The 17,084-nt window shown below is 36.9% G+C and overlaps 1 protein-coding gene across 2 annotated transcripts in view; it reads right to left on the bottom strand.

The window, feature by feature from the left end:
* Positions 1 to 709: 709 nt before the first annotated feature.
* The window catches only part of LOC127635562 (contactin-associated protein-like 5), a 131,705-nt gene continuing 115,330 nt past the window's right edge, over positions 710 to 17,084 (bottom strand). Inside the window, exons 21-24 of one of the 2 annotated variants that reach the window (XM_052115668.1) lie at positions 16,533 to 16,620; positions 8,075 to 8,293; positions 6,780 to 6,851; positions 712 to 1,944 (exon numbers count right to left, since the gene is read on the bottom strand). In XM_052115668.1, the coding sequence (XP_051971628.1) occupies positions 1,748 to 1,944; positions 6,780 to 6,851; positions 8,075 to 8,293; positions 16,533 to 16,620 (576 nt within the window). In that variant the 3' untranslated portion in view covers positions 712 to 1,747. Of the gene's footprint in view, positions 1,945 to 6,779; positions 6,852 to 8,074; positions 8,294 to 16,532; positions 16,621 to 17,084 lie in introns of both variants that reach the window. The other variant, XM_052115669.1, reaches the window with a different exon arrangement.

A 17,084-nucleotide genomic window follows, 5' to 3' on the forward strand; every position in this document is an offset into this window, starting at 1 on the left:
CACACATAACTCCCCTCACCCCCCACACACACACAAACACACATATACACACACACACACAACCCCCCCCACAAACCCACATACAGCCCCCACACACAAACCCACATACACCCCCCAAACACAAACCCACACAACCCCCACACACACAAAACCACATACACACAAATAACCCCCCTTACCCCCCCACAAACACCCACATATACACACACACACACACACACACACACACACACACACAAACCCACATACACACACAACCCCCCACAAACCCACATACACACACAACCCCCCCACACAAACCCACATACACACACACACCCCCCACACACACATACCCAAACACACAACCCCCCACACACACAAACCCACATATACACACATAACCCCCTCACCCCCCCACAAACACCCACATATACACACACACACACACACACACACAAACCCACATACACACACAACCCCCCCCACAAACCCACATACACACACAACCCCCCCACACAAACCCACATACACACACACACACCCCCACACACACATACCCAAACACACAACCCCCCACACACACAAACCCACATATACACACATAACCCCCCTCACCCCCCCACACACACCCACATAAACACACACACACAAACCCACACACACACAACCCCCCCCACACACACACACACTGTGTGTTAAGCACCTTTTTGTGCATTGTCTTCCCATGTATATTGAAGAATATACTGATCATATTGTTGCATTTGGGCTCTTTTGAATCGGGCTAGTCTGCTGTAAGTCATGTCATGTTCTATATTATATGCATGTTTCCGGAAGTAATAAGGAAAAAGGTGACAAAAAGACACTTCTGTTTATTATATTTGTGTGTCAGTGGGAATTTCATACACAAAAACTCACTGCAGTTTGACCTCCGAGTGAAACAAATGTGCCCTTTCCAACGATATACAACACATGGCGATCTCATCTTTTTATGGTTTTACCAACTCTAAATATAATTCAATGTTTTTATTTTTTTATTACAACGTTTTAAACAATTTTCTTTTACCACTGCTGCCATCAAGAGCCAGTTTCAGCCAATGGGTACAGTACTTTGGACTTATGGGACTCTGGAATAAAATATACCCATAAAATGCGTCACGAAAGTCATTTGATGTTGACAAAACACACTTAAGGAGTGAAGACACAAGTTGTCAACAATAAACAATTTTTATAAGATGTATTTTTTCTTTCAAGTGGCACAAAAAAAGCACATGCTGTAATCGCAACTTCACAGAAGTTCATAAAACTTCTCAAAAACCTTTTTTTTAACGCATGTGTGTACACAACAATAACACTAGTATAGCAGATCAACGCACTGTCCAACTCAAACATTTATTTAAATGCAGTTATTCAATCTTCTATGCTTTAAATAGTCGATTTAGTTCGGCTAAAATCCCATTAAACGTAATACTGACCACTGAATCTTCAAAGGAGAACGTGACGTTACAAAGTTTCATTTCAAAAGAATATTTACAGCCAGTGAATGTCATTATACACACCTTAGAAACTCGTACTAGTGCATCAAATTTCTGGACAATAAATGTTTTATGTACTGTACAAAAAGAGAAAAACGTGGACGGAGCGTTCCTCTTCAGCCGCTGACAGTCTCTCGGACGGGTTCCCTTAATGCACTGTGAATGTTAATGTCCCTAAACTGGACGAGGCCTCCGTCAGTCCATCAGTCGTACTGGATTAGTCCGGTACAGCTTCATATGAAATACTCTTTTTGGTTATCACTGATCATGTTCTGTGAGTTTGGATCCATGGTAAACGGCATTTCAGGACTGTCTTCAGCTTTCGCTCCTTTGGGCTCTTGAGTCTGAAACGCTTCTTTCCGTCGGTACAAGAACCGCGCCATCACGGCAAGCACGGCGAGACTCACAAATATCACAACGGCAATGACCCCTGAAAAACAGCACAGTGACAGGTCAAATACTTTATATACTTTTTAAAGTTTATGACAAAGGCTGGGAATCTTTATGACGTTTGTTTCCATTAACGGTTCTTGAACATCTGAATTCCACTTTAAATATTAAATACAGAGTATTAAACTGCTCAACTTAAATGTGTTACTGCGACTGAATCTACAACTCCACAGCAACAGAAATGGTTTAATCTGAGTTAAACATACAGTAAAAATGATCATTATCTGTGTAATGACCCCCCTCACTCTCTGAATTGCTTCATTGGATTGAATCAGTCAAATGACTCACTCTTTGAATTGCTTCGTTGGATTGAATCAGTCAAATGACTCACTCTCTGAATAGCTTCTTTGGTTTGAATCAGTCTAATGACTCACTCTCTGAATCGGTTAATTGATTGTTTCACTCTAATGACTCACTCTCTGAATTGCTTCATTGGTTTGAATCAGTCTAATGACTCACTCTCTGAATTGCTTCTTTGGTTTGAATCAGTCTAATGACTCACTCTCTGAATTGCTTCTTTGGATTGAATCAGTCAAATGACTCACTCTCTGAATTGCTTCATTGGATTGAATCAGTCAAATGACTCACTCTCTGAATTGCTTCATTGGTTTGAATCAGTCTAATGACTCACTCTCTGAATTGGTTTACTGGTTTTAAATCAATCTAATTACTGAATCGGTTCATTTATTTGAATCAGTCTAATGACTCACTCTCTGAATTGCTTCATTGGTTTGAATCAGTCTAATGACTCACTCTCTGAATTGCTTCTTTGGTTTGAATCAGTCTAATGACTCACTCTCTGAATCGGTTTACTGGTTTTAAATCAATCTAATTACTGAATCAGTTCATTTATTTGAATCAGTCTAATGAGCCGCTCCCTCCCCGAATCAGTTCATTGGTTTGAATCTGTCTAATTACTCACCTGTTCTTTAAAATAGCTAATTGGATTATATCAGTCAAATGACTCACTTTCAATCAGTTCGTTGGATTGATTCAGTCTAATGACTCACTCTCTGAATTGCTTCATTGGTTTGAATCTGTCCAATGACTCGCCCGTTCTCTAAATTAGTTAATTGGATTGTATCAGTCTAATGACTCACTCTCTGAATCGGTTTACTGGTTTGAATCAGTCTAATGACTCACTCTCTGAATTGCTTCATTGGTTTGAATCTGTCCAATGACTCGATCATTCTCTAAATTAGTTCATTGGATTGTATCAGTCTAATGACTCACTCTTAATCAGTTAATTGGATTGATTCACTCTAATGACTCACTCTCTGAATCTGATCGTTCTTTTTAATTAGTCTAATGACTCGTTTACACTCGGAATGGTTTCATTTGTATGAATCAGTCTAATGACTAACTCTTTATTGGTTTTCCTCAGTATAATGACTCACTTACGAATCAGTCTATTGCCTCACTCTCTGGATCAGTTCATTGGTTTGAATCACTTGAATGAATCGCTCACTCTGAATCAGTTCATTGTCTTGAATCAGTCTAATGACTTGTTCACACCCTGAATTGGTTTATGGGATTGAATCAGTCTAATTACTCGATATCTCCCTGAATCAGTATTGGTTTGAATCACCCTAATGACTCACTCCTTGTATCTAATGACTCTCTCTCACTGTATGAGTGCATTAGTTCATTTGGTTTGAATCATTCAAATGATTCACATGCTCTCTGAATCGGGTACTGACTTGCTCATTCAGCAGCAAGCATTAAAAGAATTGTTAAGTGGAAAAGGAATCAGAACTGTTCTAAATGATTCCCATCCCTAGTTATGACTCAATTACATTTCCACATTTTTGGTATATTTAAAAATATGAAATGAATGATGTGCATGAATGATGAAAGTTTATAGAGTCAATCTTCATTGAAATTAGTGCAAACAAAATTCCTGTTGAATAAAGTTACATTGACTAAACAGAATGAAGGATTCAGGAGCCAAATTAATTTGTGCTACATCACGACTCAACTTGCCATTGAATCGTGAGTAACTGAACAGATGCTTTTAGCAGCACTTAAGCAGAGAATAGATGTTTTTGAAAGATGACGTGATAACTTCACTGCAACAGCTGCTGGACAAGATAAGCAACAAATCATAGCGGATAAGTCCAAATGTTTCTGAAAGAGTCGAATGACCACAGAGCTCAGTTCAGACCCTACACTGATACCATGCCACAATCAATAGTAATTTAGAGACCACTGTCTGGAGCTGTTAAAGGGATAGTTCAATACTGACAATCGTTGAACTAGTCCTTTAAATACAGTGTAACAATAAGGTTGAAATAGTTGTGCATTCTAATTTTTGCGTTTCCTTGCAATAAATTTTGGACAAATTTTGCGTTCCCTCGCAATAAATTTTACGTTCCCTCGCAATAAATTTTGGACAAATTTTACGTTTCCTCGCAATAAATTTTGGACAAATTTTGCGTTCCCTCGCAATAAATTTTGCGTTTCCTCGCAATAAATTTTACGTTCCCTCGCAATAAATTTTGGACAAATTTTACGTTTCCTCGCAATAAATTTTGGACAAATTTTATGCGTTCCTCATAATAAATTTTATGCGTTCCCTACGTAATAAATTTTGTCAGTTTTCTCTCATAATAAATTTTGTGCTCACAATAATTTTGCGTTTCCTCGTAATAAATTTTATGCGTTCCTCTCAATAAATTTTGTGTTCCTACGTAATAAATTTTGCGTTCCCTCGCAATAAATTTTGTGTTTCCTCGCAATAAATTTTGCGTTTCCTCGCAATAAATTTTGCGTTTTCTCGCAATAAATTTTACGTTCCCTCGCAATAAATTTTGCGTTTCCTCGCAATAAATTTTGGACACATTTTGCGTTCCCTCTCAATAAATTTTACGTTCCCTCGCAATAAATTTTGGACAAATTTTGCGTTCCCTCGCAATAAATTTTACGTTCCCTCGCAATAAATTTTGGACAAATTTTACGTTTCCTCGCAATAAATTTTGGACAAATTTTGCGTTCCCTCGCAATAAATTTTGCGTTTCCTCGCAATAAATTTTACGTTCCCTCGCAATAAATTTTGGACAAATTTTACGTTTCCTCGCAATAAATTTTGGACAAATTTTGCGTTCCCTCGCAATAAATTTTGCGTTTCCTCGCAATAAATTTTGCGTTTCCTCGCAATAAATTTTGGACACATTTTGCGTTCCCTCGCAAAAAATTTTGCGTTCCCTCGCAATAAATTTTGTTTCCTCGCAATAAATTTTGCGTTCCCTCGCAATAAATTTTGTGTTTCCTCGCAATAAATTTTGCGTTTCCTCGCAATAAATTTTGCGTTTTCTCGCAATAAATTTTGGACACATTTTGCGTTCCCTCTCAATAAATTTTGCGTTCCCTCGCAATAAATTTTGTTTCCTCGCAATAAATTTTGCGTTCCCTCGCAATAAATTTTGTGTTTCCTCGCAATAAATTTTCGTTTCTCTAATAAATTTTACGTTCCTCTCAATAAATTTTGCGTTTTCTCGCAATAAATTTTACGTTCCCTCGCAATAAATTTTGTGTTTCCTCGCAATAAATTTTGCGTTTCCTCGCAATAAATTTTACGTTCCCTCGCAATAAATTTTGCGTTTTCTCGCAATAAATTTTGCGTTTCTGCAATAAATTTTGCGTTCCCTCTCAATAAATTTTGCGTTCCCTCGCAATAAATTTTGTTTCCTCGCAATAAATTTTGTGTTTCCTCGCAATAAATTTTGCGTTTCCTCGCAATAAATTTTGCGTTTTCTCGCAATAAATTTTACGTTCCCTCGCAATAAATTTTGCGTTTCCTCGCAATAAATTTTTCGTTTCCTCGAAAATAAATTTTGCGTTCCCTCGCAATAAATTTTGCGTTTCCTCGCAATAAATTTTACGTTCCCTCGCAATAAATTTTGCGTTTCCTCGCAATAAATTTTACGTTCCCTCGCAATAAATTTTGCGTTTCCTCGCAATAAATTTTGCGTTCCCTCGCAATAAATTTTGCGTTCCCTCTCAATAAGTTTTTGCGTTTCCTCTCAATAAATTTTGCGTTCCCTCGCAATAAATTTTGCGTTCCCTCGCAATAAATTGTGCGTTTTCTCGCAGTAAATCTTGGACAATTTTTGCGTTCCCTCTCAATAAGTTTTGCTTTCCCTTGCAATAAATTTTGCATTTACTTGCAATAAATTTTGTATTTACTCACAATAAATTTCGCTTTCCCTCATAATAGCTTTGTTTTTTGTATAGAATGGTTAAAGCTATTGCAAGGGAATGCAAAACTTTGTAAAGATACATTTCCTCTCTGTCCTCTAAAGGCTCCTTAATGTTCCTAGTCTTCTGAATTCATACTTTAACTTTGTGTGAGCAACAGACCCAAATTAATGTCGTTATTCATTGAAAATCTTTCCATCCACTGTAGCTCAAAAATCACATTCGTGCATGCACATTTTCAAACTTCCTGCTTCAAAGACCTTGTCAATGCCACCAGATGCCATTTGTGCTCATGTTTTCTCTTTATGAAACTTTTATGGCTATTCTTTGTTATTTTTTGAGGCTTTACAGTCGCTGTATGCTTTCATTTTATGCCAAACAGCAGCTCAGAAATGTTTCAAAATAAATTTCAGAAAAAATTACATGAGGGTGAGTAAATAATGACATCATTTTAATTATTTTAGTGAACTATTCTTTAAAGACCAAAGCATAAACATCCAGCTGAAAAAAGTAGAAAGCAGCAACAATGCTGAAAGTAAGAAACAGAAATAAGTGTAGACAACATGCTCAGATGAGGAATATTTTCTCTATTTTCCAGAAGAAAGTACATCAATTTACCTCCAATCAAAGCAGAGTCACTGTTGAGTGCATTGACTATCGGTTCACCAGTCCCTACAGAACCCAAATGATCTACAGCAGAGAGAGAAAGACAGACAGATAGATAGACAGAAATACAGAAAGAACATCAGAGAGAATCAAGCACTTATCGCTTGCAGGTCGCGGCTCATTGAATGCACTGCTGCTCTATGAAAGAGCAATGATGCACCGACGCAGCAGCAATTGAGAAACTATTATGCAAATGAATCTCTCTCACATAGATTAATACTGTTATCAGCATTTCTAATCATTATTTCTCTAACTTAATTAGCACTGAAGAGATACTCTGTGAGGCATCTATAAAAGTGAAATTCAGGCTGAAAGATGGGACAAACTAGGGAGAGGTTAGAGCCTGAGAAAGACTGAAAGTCCAAGATTTTTGTGTTCATATTGGCTGAGTGTATGACAAGACTTCTATAACCTCATGCTAGAATCATACTGTACACAAGTGCATGGGGCTATATGCAAACCCCAAATGCACGTGCACTCCAACACATTGCACGTGCACAGTCCTGTTTTACATGGTCTGCACTTATATAACGCCTTTTTAAGCCTTAACGGTATTCAAAGTGCTTTACACTGCGACTCATTCACCCATTCTTTTACACACACACACACACACACACACACACACACACACACACACACACACACACACACACACACACACACACACACACACCAATGGCAGCAGAGCTGCAATGTAAGGCGCTAGCCTGCCATTGGGAGCAACTTGGGGTTCAATGTCTTGCCCTAGTACACTTCGGCATGTGGAGTCATGTGGGCCGGGATTCGAACCACCAACCCTGCGATTAGTGGACGACCCGCTCTACCAACTGAGCACATACTTAAAAAATATGACATAAATCTCATGTGATGCATGCACATACATAGTTGGACATTGTAGGTAGACAAAAGTAGAAAAAAGTCCACAATGCTAAAAGTGATTGAAATTGAAGAAACATTCATTTGCGTATGAGTATGTTTGTTGGCCTAACCTCAAGATGTTTACATTTGCAGTAAACCGATATGGGTCGATACGACTATTATTGACTCAAAATTCCCAAAAATGGCTGTTGGTTCATTTTGGAACTGATGCAATGGCAAAAAACACTTCTGTTCTTGCACAATAGCCATTCTCAAAAATGGCCAAATATCAGCCGATTAAACAGCTTGGACGATATATTGGTCTACCACCAATGCAAACAAGGCTATATTCAAACAGTGATCTGTTGAAGGGTGTTTGACAGTCTCACCTGACAGAGAATGAGTCGTTTCAGCTGCGTAGGGATTGGACGGTAAAGACGAGCCGCAGCTGGATTCTGTCAGCGTTCCTGTGACTATGACAGGACTCGTGTCTGGATACAGAAGAGCCGCTTTCAATGGCGAGATTGAGTTAAACTGAACGACTGACAAACAGCCGGTGAAACCCAAAGAATTCAGACGAGCGATTTCTGGATCCAGCTCAACAGATTCTGTGAACAAGCAGAGACATATCTGTGCATTATTACAAATGAGATATTATTTATATCTTTAATTGTTTCTCCAAGACAGCAATGAGATTAAATTGAGAACAAATATTCTCTAAGACAGATTCAACACCCTTTTTATCACACCTAAGTAGCTGATGAGTACTAAAGTTCAAAAGTACCTTTACTTTCTTTACTCATCCAGAGGGCTAAATGACCCAACCAGAGCGCTAAATGACCCAACCAGAGGGCTAAATGACTCAACCAGAGGGCTAAATGACCCAACCAGAGGGCTAAATGACCCAACCAGAGGGCTAAATGACTCAACCAGAGCACTAAATGACCCAATCAGAGGGCTAAATGACCCAATCAGAGGGCTAAATGACTCAACCAGAGGGCTAAATGACTCAACCAGAGGGCTAAATGACCCAACCAGAGGGCTAAATGACTCAACCAGAGCGCTAAATGACTCAATCAGAGGGCTAAATGACCCAACCAGAGGGCTAAATGACTCAAATAGAGCGCTAAATGACTCAACCAGAGCGCTAAATGACTCAACCAGAGGGCTAAATGACTCAACCAGAGGGCTAAATGACTCAACCAGAGGGCTAAATGACTCAACCAGAGCGCTAAATGACTCAACCAGAGGGCTAAATGACTCAACCAGAGGGCTAAATGACTCAACCAGAGCGCTAAATGACTCAACCAGAGGGCTAAATGACCCAATCAGTGGGCTAAATGACTCAACCAGAGGGCTAAATGACTCAACCAGAGGGCTAAATGACCCAACCAGAGGGCTAAATGACTCAACCAGAGCGCTAAATGACTCAATCAGAGGGCTAAATGACCCAACCAGAGGGCTAAATGACTCAAATAGAGCGCTAAATGACTCAACCAGAGCACTAAATGACTCAACCAGAGGGCTAAATGACTCAAATAGAGCGCTAAATGACTCAAATAGAGCGCTAAATGACTCAACCAGAGGGCTAAATGACTCAACCAGAGGGCTAAATGACTCAACCAGAGCGCTAAATGACTCAACCAGAGGGCTAAATGACTCAACCAGAGGGCTAAATGACTCAACCAGAGCGCTAAATGACTCAACCAGAGGGCTAAATGACTCAACCAGAGGGCTAAATGACTCAACCAGAGCGCTAAATGACTCAACCAGAGCGCTAAATGACTCAACCAGAGGGCTAAATGACTCAACCAGAGGGCTAAATGACTCAACCAGAGGCTAAATGACTCAACCAGAGGGCTAAATGACTCAACCAGAGGGCTAAATGACTCAACCAGAGCGCTAAATGACTCAACCAGAGCGCTAAATGACTCAACCAGAGGGCTAAATGACTCAACCAGAGCGCTAAATGACTCAACCAGAGTGCTAAATGACTCAACCAGAGGGCTAAATGACTCAACCAGAGCGCTAAATGACTCAACCAGAGGGCTAAATGACTCAACCAGAGGGCTAAATGACCCAAATGAGTAAAACGCAAATGAGTAATACTCAAAAGTGAGAGATATGTAGTTGCATAAATGAGAAACGAAATCACAATTACAAGAAAGTCGCAATTGCGAGATATAAAGTCACAATTATGAGTCCAGAGGGCTAAATGACTCAACCAGAGGGCTAAATGACTCAACCAGAGGGCTAAATGACACAACCAGAGGGCTAAATGACTCAACCAGAGGGCTAAATGACACAACCAGAGGGCTAAATGACTCAACCAGAGGGCTAAATGACCCATGAGAGAAAAACACATGATATAGTTTCGTAGCATGGTAGTTGACAATTAATATAGCTAAGAACATTTATTTTTCAACATTAAGATCTTAGGTAAAACATTTATGGAAGCCAGATCTCACTAGGGATAAAGCGGGAATAAAAAAAGATAATTCTGCCGTTTTACCTTGAAGTTGCTACTTTGTTTTTTGTAATTGTGAGTTTAAATCTCACATAAAGTCACAATTACTAGAAAGTCGTGATTGCACGTTACTAGTAATAAATTGCAAAAAATAAGGTCTCAATTATGAGAAAGAGTCGCAATTGAGAAAAAAATCTCAATAATGACAAATGAAGTCACAATTTTGAGAAATAGTCACAATTATGTGAAATGAAAATGCAAATGAGTAATACTCAAAAGTGAGCGATATGTAGTTGCATAAATGAGAAACGAAATCACAATTACAAGAAAGTTATAAATTAAGATATAAAGTCACAATTATGAGAAAAATGTTAGCAATTGCAAGATATAGTCATAATTAAGGGAAATAGTCACAATTACGATAAATAGTCACAATTATGATAAATAGTCACAATTACGATAAATAGTTGCAATTACAAGAAATAGTCACAATTACGATAGTCACAATTATGATAAATAGTTGCAATTACAAACAATAGTCGCAATTATGATAAATAGTCACAATTACAAGAAATAGTCACAATTATGATAAATAGTTTTAATTACAAAAATAGTCACAATTACGATAAATATTCACAATTAAAAGAAAGTCACAATTACGATAAAAAGTCACAAGTAAAAGAAAGTCACAATTATGATAAACAGGCACAATTACAAGAAAGTCACAATTGTGATAGTTTCAATTACAATAAATAGTCGCAATTACGATAAATAGGCACAATTAAAAGAAATAGTAAATTACAAGAAATAGTCGCAATTACAAGAAATAGTCACAATTACGATAAATTGTCAATTACAACAAATAGCAAATTACAAGAAATAGCCAATTACAATAAATGGGCGCAATTACAAAAAATAGTAAATTACAAGAAATATCCGCGATTACAATAAATTGTAAATTACAATAAATAGTCAATTTCAAGAAATAGTCATGATTACAATAAATAGTCAATTACAATAAATAGTCAATTTCAAGAAATAGTCACGATTACAAGAAATAGTAAATTACAATAAATAGTCGCAATTACAAGAAATAGCCATGATTACGATAAATAGTCCGTTACAATAAATAGTCAATTACAAGAAATAGACACAATTACAATAAATAGTCACAATTACGATAGTCACAATTACGATAGTCACAATTATGAGAGTCACAATTATGTGAAATAAAGTTGCAATTACAAGAAATATTCACAATTATGATTGAGATGCTATTAACATAAATTAAGTAATAATTATGTGAAACAAAGTTGCTATTGCAAGAAAGTCACAATTGTGAGAAAAAGATACTGCAAGATAAAAAGTCGTAATTATGAGAAATAATGTTGAAATTGTGAGATATTAAGTCAGTTATGAATTTCTTTTTTTCCACAATTCTGACAAACTTAAATAACTGTGAAGTTACAATGGCGAGAAATACCATAACGATCGTGATTGTCTTTTTTCCCCCTGTGGCAGGATCAAGAAACCATAAAAATAACATAAAGAGAGACTGAGACCAGTGAAAATGCTTTCATTTTGCATATTTTTTTTATTTCATTACAAACTATAGCAAGACAAATTGCACGAAATGTTTTAACTGAGTAACTGACACGAATTTGAGATTTTCTTCTGGTCTGGCATGAAAGCCGATGATGATGTTATTCGGCATGATTTGAGAACATTCCAGAGAATATCTGTTGTGCATTGAATTAATCTTAAGAAGTACAAATACTCAATGTAGTTTCACCATTAATGCAAGCTGATAAAACTGCATGCATAGAAATTATATTAGACATTTTCATAATATTCTATTTCTGTATTATTATACATTATATTATATTATATATCCGTACAAAAAAAATATCTTCATTTGCATTTTCACTTTTGCAACTTTGAACCGAAGCTTGAACAGGTCTGATTTTTCAGGATCACTGCATATGTTTCACATTTGATTTATTATTCATTACGAGTCGATCGTTGGCCATGATCGATAGCAGTGTTTTCTGGAAATAACAGCGAGTCTACTGTCTTACCAGCGCTCTGATTCTGCAGCGACACATGATCCAAATGTGTTCTGTGTCACGTGTGTTAGTATGATAAAGGTCATATAAATGCACCTGAGAATACTTCACTCTATAAACTGCTGCATCGACCGTACTGCATTAAAACAAAACTGAATTCAGCTCATAATGGTCTCTGGGTACCTAAAAACGACTGCTGTTGGAGATGCAGAATAAACACAACCGGACTCCAATGAGCAGGAATATAAGCATACTGTATGTAATCATTAAAACAATATAAAAGCTCTATATGTTCTCCATCATATCATACATAATATATTAACACAGTAATGAAAATCATCCAGTCTGAAATCATTATGACAAACATCTGCATGAATTAAAGGCAATACAAATATTACTATCAGGCATACTTACAATCGCACTTTACAAATGTACTTCACAATGTAAATAAAACATTTCTTTCACATTATAGTGATATTATTGAGACTTTTCGCAATATAGAGAGTTTGGGTGTAAATTTGCTTAATTGTCATGAAAATAGTGATACAGTGCAAAATATCTTAATGTTTCTAAAAATAAGATTCTCCTCTGCATGCTTCGCATCTTCAAACATCTGTTCAATTATTTATTAATTTAATGTTTTATTCATCTATTTTAGTTTTACAACCAGAGAACCATGTAATGTGCTGCAGGTCTTATTTTTAGACATAAAAAATTCAACCTGACCCATTTACAGTCTCCCTGACATCATTAACAACATGCAAAGTCAATATTAGTTTTATCTGGAGTAAATAGACTAAACTGCACTACATCACACTGGCTAAGAGCTCGTCTGACCGCACAAACAACCTTCTGATGCATCAGTCGCAATTACAAGAAATGAAGTAATAATTATGAGAAACAAAGTAATTAATTACGAGAAATGGTTGCGATTACAAGAAATAGTCACAATTATGAGAAATAGTTGCAGTTATGAGAAATAGTTGCAATTATGATAAATAGTCGCAATTACAAGAAATTAAGTAATACTTATGAGAAATAAAGTAATTAATTATGATAAATAGTTGCAATTTCAAGAAATTAATACATAATTGTGAGAAATAAAGTAATTAATTATGAGAAAGTCACAATTACGATAAATAGTCACAATTACGACAAATAGTCACAATTACGATAAACAGTCACAATTACGACAAATAGTCACAATTACGATAGTCGCAATTACAAGAAATGAAGTAATAATTATGAGAAATAAAGTAATTAATTACGAGAAATAGCTGCAATGACAAGAAATAGTCACAATTACGATAAATAGTTGCAATTACGGTAAATAGTCACAATTACGTTAAATAGTTGCAATTACCAAAAATAGTCACAATTATGATAAATAGTCGCAATTAAAAGAAATAGTCACAATTACGATAGTCGGAATTATAAGAAATTAAGTAATAATTATGAGAAATAAAGTAATTACAAGAAATAGTCACAATTTAGAGAAATAGTTGCTATAACGATAAATACTTGCAATTATGAGTAATAGTCGCAATTTCAAGAAATTAATAAATAATTGTGAGAAATAAAGTAATTAATTATGAGAAAGTCACATTACGATAGTCACAATTATGATAAAAAGTCACAATTACAAGAAATAGTCACAATTACAATAGTCGCAATTATAAGAAATGAAGTAATAATTATGAGAAATAAAGCAATTACAAGAAATAGCTATAATTATAAGAAATAGTCACAGCTATGATAAATAGTCGCAATTACAAGAAATAAAGTAATGAATTACGAGAAATAGTTGCAATGACAAGAAATAGTCACAATTACGATAAATAATCGCAATTACAAGACATAATCAATTACGATAAAAATGTCGCAATTACAAGAAATAGTCAATTACGATAAATAATCACAATTACAAGAAATAATCAATTATGATAAAATGTCGCAATTACAAGAAATAGTCACGATTACGATAGTCACAATTATAAGAAATTAAGTAATAATTATGAGAAATAGTCGCAATTACAAGAAATAGCTATAATTATAAGAAATAGTCACAACTACGATAAATAGTCGCAATTACAAGAAATAGTCACAATTATGATAAAGTTGTTAATAATGAATCATATGTATTAATAATCAGCTTCTTACAGACATTTCTGCATCCTTTATGGTTGTAAAACCACTAAAAGGAATATAATAATTATACATAATGGCCACTTATTGAAATCTTCCATTGCATCTCGTTGAGGTCAGCACACGGTTATAACTCACACATTTGCTCCTTTAAATAAAACATTGAAAAAAGTATTGTGGTTATATTTGGAAAGGAATACTAGTTTATTATTTATTGAATACGGCACAGTACCTACTATATACTGCATACTGCATACTATTTTTAGAAGTAGCATGTGAAGCAAGACATTCTGCAAAGATAAATGTTTCAAATAGTATTCTAACAGTGTCTTTGGAAGTCCCAAATATTACAAAATAAAATGTGTGAAGCATGAGATAAATATTGCATTTGCATTCGTCACACTGAAAATGGGGGTCTATTCAACAGGACTGCGTTGTGGGATAAGTGTTATGTATACCCTGTCTTGTTCCACCGTTGCCCTTTTGTTTACCATTTTTGTCACTTTTGTACTCCTTAGTTTTCACTTTTGTCCCTTTTGTAGCTCCACAGTCTTCTTGTTAGCGTTCGGTGTTCTCAGTCATTGTTTTCACCTGTCCTCATTAGTTTGCCATTTGCTTCTGTTTGTCATCTTGTTATCTTGTTTTGAGTTCTGTTTGTTCATTGGCCCCTTTGTCCCTTGTTCATGTATTTATACCCCGGTTTTTGGTTCAGTCCTTGTCTATTGTTGAATGTTTGTGAATGTTGTTACCCCTGGTCTGTGTTCCCTGCCCGAGTTCTCTATTTATGTTTATTTCCCCACTGAGGGTTTTCCTTTGTGTTTTTATTAACAATAAAGTAAGCTGCATTTGGATCCTCAACCTTCGTCTGCCTTCATTGCCTTACATTCGTGACAATAAGTGTACTGCACATTTTTGGCAACAGTAGCAAATTATCCTGGTGTTTCATATTTACCATAATATTATTCACATTCTGAATTTAACCATGGCTAAAAAATGACATTACAGGGATAAACTCTTTGCTGATTTTGTGTAATTACAGTTCCTACAAGTCTTTTTGTTTGTTTTGTTTTTTATCAGCTCAAGGATTTTTTAAAATATTATTTCATAGAGTGGCCCGGGAAGCGCAGCGAGTATTGACGCTGACTATCACACTCGGAGTCGTGAGTTCGAGTCCAGGGCATGTTGAGTGACTCCAGTCGGGTCTCCTAAGCAACCAAATTGGCCCGGTTGCTAGGGAGGGTTGAGTCACATGGGGTAACCTCCTTGTGGTCGCTATAATGTGGTTCTCGCTCTCGGTGGGGCGTGTGGTGAGTTGTGCGTGAATGCCGCGGAGAGTAGCGTGACGCCTCCACGCGCGCTACGTCTCCACGGTAACACGCTCAACAAGCCACGTAAAAAGATGCGCGGATTGACAGTCTTGGACACGGAGGCAACTGAGATTTGCCACTACGCCACCACGAGGACTTAGAGCGCATTGGGAATTGGGCATTCCAAACTGGGGAGAAAAAGGTTGGTTTTGTATGTCTTTATTCCCGTGTCTTTAGGGCTCTATAATCTTGAGCGCACAAAAAAACCGCAGCGCTGTGTGCAATGTTTATACAATTTTCGTGCCAGCACATGGCTCAAGTGGGCATGGGTAGGAGTGTTTGCACTGTCTGTGGGTATATGCGCATAAACTGTGGGTGTATTGTGTGTTAATGAAGTGGTGCAAACCCCAATTTGATATTTTCCCATGGAACAGGCCATTGTGCTAAAATGTTTCAGTAGCACGTCTGTTTTCAGCGCAAAGTCTAAACTCAGTTCCTGCATTTGCAGTTTGGAGATTCCACCAGCAGGTGGCGATAAAGTGCATGTCCAAAATATAGTGGAACAATAGGATGCAGATGGTGCAATAACTGGAGAAGAACCTCCGAATTAAATTGCACTTGATCCTGCCCATTAGCGCTTAGCATGCAATTTTGCCGAACCCACTTGCGCCTGGATTGAGCGCATGCTTGCATGCTTCATGGCCACGCCCATTGACTTTGCGCTTATGACTTATGGCGTAGTGCTGCATTCTTACAATAGGGCCCTTAAACTCACGTGCTAATTGGATTAAGATTTTTAAATCATGACGTTTTCCGTGAGAACCCTGTGGAATATCGAATTGTTTAAGGTGCTTTAACTTACCGGCCACTTTTCCAATGACGACAGATCTGATAGCGTTGAATTCGATGTCTGATGTTAGATTGAAATCTTCCCTCGCATGTTGATCGACCTGGAAGAGACGCAACACAAGTTGACTGAATATTCGAGCATGTTGGATTGGCAACATTTTTTGATCATCTTGGCAACATCTTATTGTTTACAGCAAGGTTACATTCAGTCCCCTGCAAGTATACTTTAATTAAAGCTGCTCTTCAAAGTGATTTAAAACACGTTATTGCACACTGTCAATCTTCCGTCACTCTCTGGCTCCAGAACACAGCGAACGCTCGAGTCTGGACGGATCTTCAGGCAGAGTGCCTGGATTCAAAGTGTGATTATATGAAAGTTTCAGATTTATTGGCAGGGTTACCAACAGAGCAGCACAGACTATTGATGAATTATCGACCAGTGCATGACGTGCATCAAGAGCCGCACTGCCGCAGAGACTGCTTGATATTTCACTTGGACACTGACAATTAAACTCTCAGTTTTATCAAATACTTCTTTTATAATTCACGAATCTGAGCACAAACC

The sequence above is a fragment of the Xyrauchen texanus genome, chromosome 43 (assembly GCF_025860055.1).
Source record: "Xyrauchen texanus isolate HMW12.3.18 chromosome 43, RBS_HiC_50CHRs, whole genome shotgun sequence".
In the NCBI taxonomy this organism is placed as follows: domain Eukaryota; kingdom Metazoa; phylum Chordata; class Actinopteri; order Cypriniformes; family Catostomidae; genus Xyrauchen; species Xyrauchen texanus.